The sequence below is a fragment of the Poecilia reticulata genome, chromosome 9, assembly GCF_904066995.2.
Source record: "Poecilia reticulata chromosome 9, P_reticulata-male-v2, whole genome shotgun sequence".
NCBI classification, from domain to species: Eukaryota; Metazoa; Chordata; class Actinopteri; order Cyprinodontiformes; family Poeciliidae; genus Poecilia; species Poecilia reticulata.
The window spans coordinates 30,676,991-30,686,215 of NC_088838.1; the positions used below are offsets into that span (position 1 = coordinate 30,676,991).

The 9,225-nt window shown below is 38.6% G+C and overlaps 1 protein-coding gene across 3 annotated transcripts in view; it reads left to right on the plus strand.

Annotated features, from left to right (window-relative positions):
- The window catches only part of fras1 (Fraser extracellular matrix complex subunit 1), a 270,024-nt gene extending 260,799 nt beyond the window's left edge, over positions 1-9,225 (plus strand). For all 3 annotated transcript variants that reach the window (XM_017306806.2, XM_008417773.3, XM_081610905.1), the window contains one exon: positions 7,279-9,225. In XM_017306806.2, coding sequence (XP_017162295.2) covers positions 7,279-7,848 — 570 coding nt within the window. In that variant the 3' untranslated portion in view covers positions 7,849-9,225. The remainder of the gene's footprint in view (positions 1-7,278) is intronic.

Below are 9,225 nucleotides of genomic sequence, written 5' to 3' on the forward strand. Positions count from 1 at the left end.
TTCAAAAAACACAATTCTCTTAGTCTAACTTAGCAGTTCTCAACGTGGGCGGTACTGCCCCCCGGGGGGACATTTTTACAAAAGGGGGGCGCTGAGATGCCTTTGGGGGGCGTTTGGTCGAAGGTAAACTTTACACCTTAAATCCACCAACAATACCAGTTTAGACTTTGAGCAACTTGGTAAAACTGTATTGTGTAACATTAAATCATGCCTGGCTGCAACTGTATCGATGGCAGCTCTTCTTCTTCAGTGTTTGTAGCTTCTGTTAGCTTCTTGGCGCAGCTCCGTTCTCCTGCTACTGGTAGCTCAACGCATCAGCTCCAGAAGTGACGGTGCTGTGATTCACTTTGTCTGGTGTTTCTGTACATATGTTTTGGCAGTTCTGTGATCATGTCAAAGCAGCAACTTGTATTAAAAAGTGTTTTATTTCCGTTTGAAAGCTTCCCGCTTCCATGGAAGGACAACAGAAAATCGCACTTATAAACATGTAATAACTAAAATCACGATACCTTCACTTTGTGTCCCTCTGGAAAATGAACCCATTTAAATAAAGAAATCCCTCCATGGTTTTACCACGATAGAGAGCGTTCATTTTATAGCGTTAACACCGGTGCTGCAAGTGGTCCGGTATGAAACGGGGGTGATAGAATAACATAATTTCAGTTGTTTTAAAAGGTTTATGTAAGTCTGCCTTTTCCCCATTGATACGCTTCCCGACCGCTGCGCATCACAGGGGGTAAAAATAATAATATTTTTTTTTTTAAAACGACGCGCACCTTGCGCAAAACTCTGAAACAGGAGAAGCGGGACATAAAACGGAGCGACAAACTAGATGCAAAGTATGGCATAAAAACAATTTAATTTCTGAGATTAATCTCAAAATTCTTTATTTTTTTGTCAAATTTTCTACTTTTCAATTTTGTTTGAATTAAAGTTAGCATCTTGGCATCAGCTTCTACTAAAGAAAATGTAGCAGCTTTAGCATTAGCACCACATGCTAATGTTGTAGCATGTGGTGCTTTAGCATTAGCACCATATGCTAATGCTGTAGCATGTGGTGCTTTAGCATTAGCACCATATGCTAATGCTGTAGCATGTGGTGCTTTAGCATTAGCAGAACTGATCTTGGTGCTTTAGCGTTGACCAAGATAACTTTTTAGGTAACACCACTGCAAATTACCAAAATAAAAGCATCTACTTTGTAACTTAGTCTGTTTTTGCACAAACATAAAGTCAAACTCTGGTTGGTCCAGGTGGATTATTGAACTATCTCTGCTGCATGATGGTAATAAATGCAAATCAATAAAATAAATAAAACAAGACACAAATCCATTGAGTAAATTTGCATTTAATATTCCTCCTGTGCAAAAATTAACTTTATACAGAATAAATAGCAGAGAGCTGCTGACAGAAGGACAGAAAAGGTTCGGTGTGGTTCTGATGCTCCTGATGCCTGGAGAGAAGGAAGAGCAGCGATCAGGTTTTCATCTGGACGGATTTAAGCTCAAAGGAAACACTGTAAAAATGACTTCATCCTTTTTGTGTTTTAACCTTCATTTAGTTATTCTGTCATGTTCTCCAAACTGCAGGGCTAATGCTCATCTTACAGATTCTCTTTCTGAATGACTGAGATCAAATCTACCACGGAAAATTTATGACTTTTTTTAACTCTGAAATTCCCAATTTTATTCTAGAAAATTTCTGAGTTTGAATAGTTGAAAATTCGCCAGAAACAAACTCAGAAATGTTGACATTAATCTCAGAAATTTTCTAGAAAAAAATTTGAAATTTTAGAGTTTGTAAAGTTGCAAATGTGCTAGACAAAATCCCTCAAAATTACTAAAAAATTCCTGGTTTTTTTCTAGCAAATATTTAAATTTTCAAATTCAAAATTTCCTAATTTTTTTCTATAAAATTTCTGCAATTAATATAAAAAATTTTAGATTTTTCTTGCATATTTTTGAGATTAATCACAAAATTTTAGCTTTTTTTCTCAGAATTTTTTTGACATTTTTTTTTCAAGAAATTTTAACTTTTTCAATTCAGAAATGTCTTACTGTTTCTTAGAAAATGTATGGGCTTAATCTCAAAATGTCAGTTTTTTTATTCTGGAGGAAATTTACTCCTCTTGTTAATTTTTTTCTTTCTACGACGGCTCTAATATTCTGTCGTACGTTTTGGCTTCATGTCACATGAAACTTACATTCGCTTACATTTCTAGTTTATTTGCTTAAATTTATAGTTTATTAATTTCTAGTTCATTATCTTAATTTTTTTGCTTACTCTCTTCAATTTTTAACCTTTATCTGTCAAACAGGAAAAATAAATCTGCACCAACAGCGCCCACAAGTGTTTGAAATCTGCTACTGCACCCAGTCACAGACAAAGAAAAAAACCTGGAAACTATAAACAGATACTGGAAATCAGGAGATATTAACACTACTGAATAAAACTGTTTTTCTTTCATTAAGGATTATATAAGCAATAAATCACAATTTATGTTGTTTAAAATTGTCCATAAAATGGCAAAAATACACAAACATGCTTCTGATTTGTTTTAAAACTTCAAACAACTTTCTGCTAAATATTTTGGATTTGGAAAACTGAAACTGACATAAAGAAAAATAAAAGCAAAAATACATAAATGTATAGCCTTAAAATGCATCAGTTCATTTAGAAAAATCGAGAACTTTGCTTGATGTGTTAGAAATAAATTGACCTTCATATTTATTTTTTTCAGTTTAGTTCTAACAACTTTCAAATAAGACAAAAATAACTTACAAGTAAAGTTTCAGCCAAATACAGCAGCCTGTTTTGAGTCGATAATTCTTGAACACTGATGAAAAAGTAGCTTCCCTAGCAGATTATCTTATTTATGACAAGACATTCTTGCCATGATGCAAGTGAAATACCTGCCAGCGGAACTAGGACTGGGTTGCTAGGTGATATATATATATTCCGGCCTTCTGTCTGCTTCCGTGACTTGGTAGGGAGTCCTGTGGGTCTCCGGTCTGACCTCTAGGGTTCACAGCGAGTCCTTTTGGTCTCCGGGCTAATCTCCAGGACTTCTTAGCAAGTCCTGTCGCTCTCCCAGCCTGCTTCCGTGGCTTGGTAGGGACTCTTGGTCTCCGGGCTGACCTCTAGGGTTTATAGCGAATCCTGTTGGTCTCCCGGCCTGCTTCTGTGACTTGGTGGAGCGTCCTGCGGGTCTCCGGTCTGACCTCTAGGGTTCACAGCGAGTCCTTTTGGTCTCTGGGCTAATCTCCAGGGCTTCTTAGCAAGTCCTGTCGCTCTCCCGGCCTGCTTCCGCCTGCTTCTGTGACCTGGTAGGGAGTCCTGTGGGTCTCCGGTCTGACCTCTAGTGTTCACAGTGAGTCCTTTTGGTCTCCGGGCTAACCTCCAGGGCTTAGTAGCAAGTCCTGTCGCTCTCCCAGCCTGCTCCTTTCTGCTTCCGTGACTACGTAGGGAGTCCTATGGGTCTCCGGTCTGACCTCTAGGGTTCACAGCGAGTCCTTTTGGTCTCTAGGCTGACCTCTGGGCTTCATAGCAGGTCCTGTCGCTCTCCCGGCCTGCTTCCGTGACTTGGTAGAGAGTACTGTGGGTTTCCGGTCTGACCTCTAGGGTTCATAACGAATCCTGTTGTTCTCCCGGCCTGCTTCCGTGACTTGGTGGGGAGTCCTGTGTGTCTCCGGTCTGACCTCCGGGTTCACAGCGAGTCTTTTTGGTTTCCCTGCTAACCTCCAGTGCTTCTTAGCAAGTCCTGTCGCTCTCCCGGCCTGCTTCCGTGGCTTGGTAGGGAGTCCTGTTGGTCTCTGGGCTGACCTCTAGGGTTCCTAGCGAATCCTGTTGCTCTCCCACCCTGCTTCCGTCTGCTTCTGTCTGCTTCCTTGACTTCGTTGAGGGTCCTGTGGGTCTCCGGTCTGACCTCTAGGGTTCATAGCGAATCCTGTTGGTCTCCTGGCCTGCTTCCGTCTGCTTCTGTCTCCTTCCTTGACTTCGTTGAGGGTCCTGTGGGTCTCCGGTCTGACCTCTAGGGTTCACAGCGAGTCCTTTTGGTCTCCAGGCTAACCTCCAGGGCTTAGTAGCAAGTCCTGTCGCTCTCCCAGCCTGCTCCTGTCTGCTTCCGTGACTACGTAGGGAGTCCTATGGGTCTCCGGTCTGACCTCTAGGGTTCACAGCGAGTCCTTTTGGTCTCCGGGCTAATCTCCAGGGCTTCTTAGCAAGTCCTGTCGCTCTCCCGGCCTGCTTCCGTGACTTGGTAGGGAGTCCTGCGGGTCTCCGGGCTGACGTCTAGGGTTCAGTTGAGTAACTTTTTTTACTGTTAACTTGAAACTCAAACTAAATATTTAGTTTGAAGATTTAGCTTGAAAACTAAACATTTAACTCACAAGCTAAATATTTATAGCTACAAGAAAAAATATTTAACTTACAAATATTAACCAAAAAATTTAGCTTACAATCTAAATATGTACATAGCAAGATAAATATTTAGCTTCAAACCACATATTTGGTTAAACTAAATTGTTTGTAAGCTACAAAATTAGTTAGGTTGCCAACCATTTGCTGAAACCTATCCTATATATTCAGTTTGCAGCTAAGAATTTAGCTTGCAAACAAAATTTTGCAAGCTAAATTTGTTAGTTTGTCATAAGAAAAAATATTGGGGGCTTATTTTTTCCATTTTCACCATGTTTTTCATTCATTTACATGTCACAGTTTCAAACTAAATATTTAGCAGTAAAAATATTTAGTTTGAAAAGTAATTTTTTTTTGCTCAAAACTAGATATTTACTTGACCATTTAGGTACTTTTTTGTTTGTTGCTGAAACTCATCTTAAATATTTAGTTTCCAACTGAGAATTTAATTTGAAAACAAATAATTTGCTGGAGGCTAAATGTTCAGTTTACAAACTCAAGTATCTTGAAGCTAAATATATAGCCCCATAATTAAATATTTAGTTTGTAACCTGAATATCTTGTAGCTAAACTGCCATTTGTTGAATCCTGTCAAAGATTTAGCTTGAAGTTCAATATTTAAGTATTGAACTAAATATTCTTTAAGCTAATTAAATATTTAGTTTGAAATTGTGACATATATAAAAGAATAAAAAACATAGTGAAAATATGAATTTGAAAAAAAAATTCTTGAGTCAGACTAAATAATCCAAATTATTGCTGTTGATTTTTGACTAATGGTACAATTGGCACTCCATACGTATTACCTACATTAGCTTTTTTATAGCTGAAATCACACATCACAGGTAAAAATGAAAACACAGAAAATGGTTTAAGAGCTTTTATTGAAAATGATTTATTGATCACAGGCTGCTGCTGCAGATAATTATTGATATTCCCAGATATTCCATGAGATTATACCTGGGATTTTTTGCTGTTTTGATCACTTTACAACAAAGATGTCGAACAGTAATGGTGTTCAAACTAGTCCAGAAATTAAAAACTTGTTGCTGTACATGGTTAATTTTAATTTATTTAATTACTGTGAAGTTGTAAAAAGAAAAAAATGCACTCAGATCTTGAAAGTGAGTTTAAAAATCTCAGAACAGGAAAATTACAGCAGATTAGGAAATAAAAACGCTAATTTCCACTTTGATAGTCAAAAATGATCAGATTTTAATCCCTGAGTTAAAAAAACTTCCACTGATGGTGAAGCTTAAAATGCTAAAGAACCACATTATTAAATAAAAGTAAGAAAATTTCTGTGTTATTTAAAAAAAATAGTGTTTTGTAACTAAAATCCATAAAAGCAACAAAAGGTTTTAAAAAGAGACACAGGAGAAAATGTTTGGCCTTAATGCTTTGTCAGCGTTTCACAAACTTAAATGTGCTTTGAGTAACAGACCAACTAAAAGTAGCGCATAACTGTGAAACGGAACGAAAATAAAAGTATAATGAAAGTAAAAATCTAAAAACAGAAGCTTGTTAAATCCATCATCTGAATATGGAGAGAGAGAGGGACTTCCTGCACTGCAAAAACACAAAATCTTCTGTGTTTTTGGTCGTTTCTACAGCTAATATCTTAGTACACTTGAAATAAGACAAACCTAACTTTACAGCTAAATATAGGAGCCTGGTGTAAGACGAAAAATTACCAGTTCTAACGGTAGATTATTTCACTAACAAAACATTTTCCCATTAAACAAGACGAAAAATACTTGGTGAGATTTTGTGTTTTTGCAGTGTACTAATGTAATTTGTTCCATAAATACAAAAAGTTTTGAGGTATTTTTAATTTACTACAAACTACCTTCCAAATAACTTTTCTGGAACATATTGAAGTGTATTTTCGGTCAATAATTTCTTAATATCAATGAAAAAATATGAATTGCATTGAGAAATATTAAGATGTTATTGACTTAAAATAAATGTATAAAAATTGCTGAAAAGTTACTTGTAAGTTAGTTTTGTCTTAATTGAAGTTTTTCCATTGAAAGCTCTACTTTGCACAATAAATGCCATGTGGGTGAAATTTTATGGATGATACTCTGATGTCCCATTCTCCTGAAGGCAGCACGGAGCTGCACCACCAGAAACCGACAAACACTGAAGAGAAGAAGAGCTATGATTAATGTAGTTACAGTTCTATTCATGTTTTAATGTTGCAGAGCTCAGTCGTTTTGCAAATAGATCAAAGTTTAAACTGGCATGTTGAACATCTTTTATCTGGTCATTTTGTGGAATATTTAACAACTTGAAAATGGCAAAGAATAATATTTCTTTTCCACTCTGGCTGCTGTTAGGCCTATCGATTTTAACTTGAATGTTCATTGCATTTTTCATAGACGCCTGTGAAAATAATTTCTACTCCCATGGCTTTTTGTTCTCTGGGAAATTATTTTTGATGACAAATACATAAAACAAACATAAAAATCAAAACATCTACAATAGTGATAGTAATATTAATATTAAAATAATGGTCAGTGCAAAGTAGCCTGCAAATTCTTTGGTGGGGGCGGTGAGGGACCTGGATAAAGGCTGGGGGGGCGCTGGGCTGAAAAAGGTTGAGAAACACTGGTCTAACTAATTCTTCAGTAGTTTTTGTTATTTCTATTGTAAAAGTTGCTGCATTTTAGTGGAAATTTGACCTGTAAATCCAGTACATGGATGCGTTTTGCTCAATACTCCATTGTTAACCTAAAGATAACTCAATAAAAACAGAGAAACTTGTCCTTGTCAGAAATGTGAATTAACGTTTAACATTCCAGCTAAATAAACTAATAAATAAATCACTGGTTAATAAATTACCTCTCTGACTGACAGGTGGAGGCGGGCCACCAGTGGTACCTGCAGGTGATCTACGTCATCGGCCCGGAGTCGCGCTCCAGCCCCCGGATTCAACGCTCGCTGACGTATCAGGTGAGCCGCTCCAAACGCGACCTGGTTGACCGCAGCGGGCGCCTGACGCTCGACGAGTCGCTCATCTACGACAACGAGGGCGACCAGGTGAAGAACGGCACCAACATGAAGTCGCTGCGCCTGGAGGCCGGCCCGTCCGCCACCTTCAACGCCCACGTGGGCAGCTCCGTGGGCGGGGGCGTGGCCGCCATCACCCTGCTGGTGCTGGCGCTGCTGGCTTCCTGCTTCCTGTTCCGCCGCTGCAGGCGGTCGGCCAAGAAGGCGACGAAGACTCCGAAGGCCTACGAGGAGTATCCGCTCAACACCAAGGTGGAGGTGTGCATGGACAAGTGCGTGGAGAAGAACTTCGGCACGAAGCACTGCACCGTGAGGAACGTCAACATCAACCGCAACCAGGAGCCGAACGGCAAAGTGAAGCAGGTCAACCTGGAGGTCAAAATCCACAACAACCTCGGCGACGGCACCGAGGTCTGAGACACTCGCTGCGTTTCCGTTAGCGTCTTGTCTGTCACACATGTGAGCAAAACTTTGTCAGTATTCCACTTATACCGAAAAAACACAATTACGCAGTAGCAGTGTTTCGGTTAAATATGAAATGTAATTAAAGTCACATGAGAATAAGTTTCTTTATACAAGTCACGAAAAAAACATGCCACGCATGACTCTCCAACTACATCCTGCCGTCGTCTTCTTTGTGGTTTCCACCAGTGGCAACATCCGGTTGTTGATCATGTGACTTGTTCCATGCAAAGAAAGTGTTGCCATTGCAGTTTTGCAGCGTAAACCAATTTAGATGCAGCCTAAAAAACTCCTTCATCCAAGCAGCAAGACTATTTGTTGACATAGAATTACGTAATTTAACATTTTGAAAATAAATTTGCTTAATCAAAATCCAGCAATTAAAAACAAATCTCTTTTTTATTGACAATGTTTTCAATACGTTTTGGTGTTCAAGTGATTTTCTTTCTTCTTTTTTTTGCCTTATCGAAATTGGTGTGTTTTGTAAAACTAACAGAAACATGTTCTTCGCATCATTACGAGTCATGTGATCAACAGCCAGATGTTACTACTGGCAAAAACTACAAAGAAGATGACAGGAAGTAGTTGAAGGATAATTGAGCGGCATGTTTTTCAATGACTAAATGTGTGAACAAACTTATTCACGTGTGATTATAATTGCCTTTCTGATGTAATGGAAACATTATCGTTGTGAAATTGTTTTTTTTTTTTCTAAATTAGCAGAATATTGACAAAGTTTTGCACACATCTGTAACGGAAACGCAGCTCCTGACGAAGGACGACAAAACAGCATCAAAAATTGGTATTTTCTAAACTGAAAATTTGTACTTAAAGGAATGTTTTATGTATTTTTATACCACTTTGAGAAAAAAAGGGAAGCGTGTGACGTTCAGCCAACTGGGCTACCTCAGGAATCCACAAACTGCTCAGCTGCGTCTGATTTCCATCTTTATTTCTCTTTTTAGTCGACATTCATCTCGGTTTCACCGCCGGGGAGGTGAACAGTAGCTCTGATGGCTTTTCCATCTGCTGCATCGTTTCATTTCACTGCTGTACGAAGAGGCAGGCGAGGAAAAATGTCCTCCTTTCCTGCATCTTTACCTCGTATGTCACACGGCCATCCTGCAGATAAATCAACTGGAACAACCTCTCCACCTGCTGACGTTGTTTAAATATAAAGCACAAACAAAGCTGCTTTTGTTGCAGGCTGAGTGAGTGCAAATAACAAAATGAATGATGCCTTCAAGTGCAATTATGTCACAGCTTCAGTTAGTCTTTTCTTCACGAGGAAGAGCTTTGACTTATTTAATTAAAAAGCATTTTAAGCCTTGA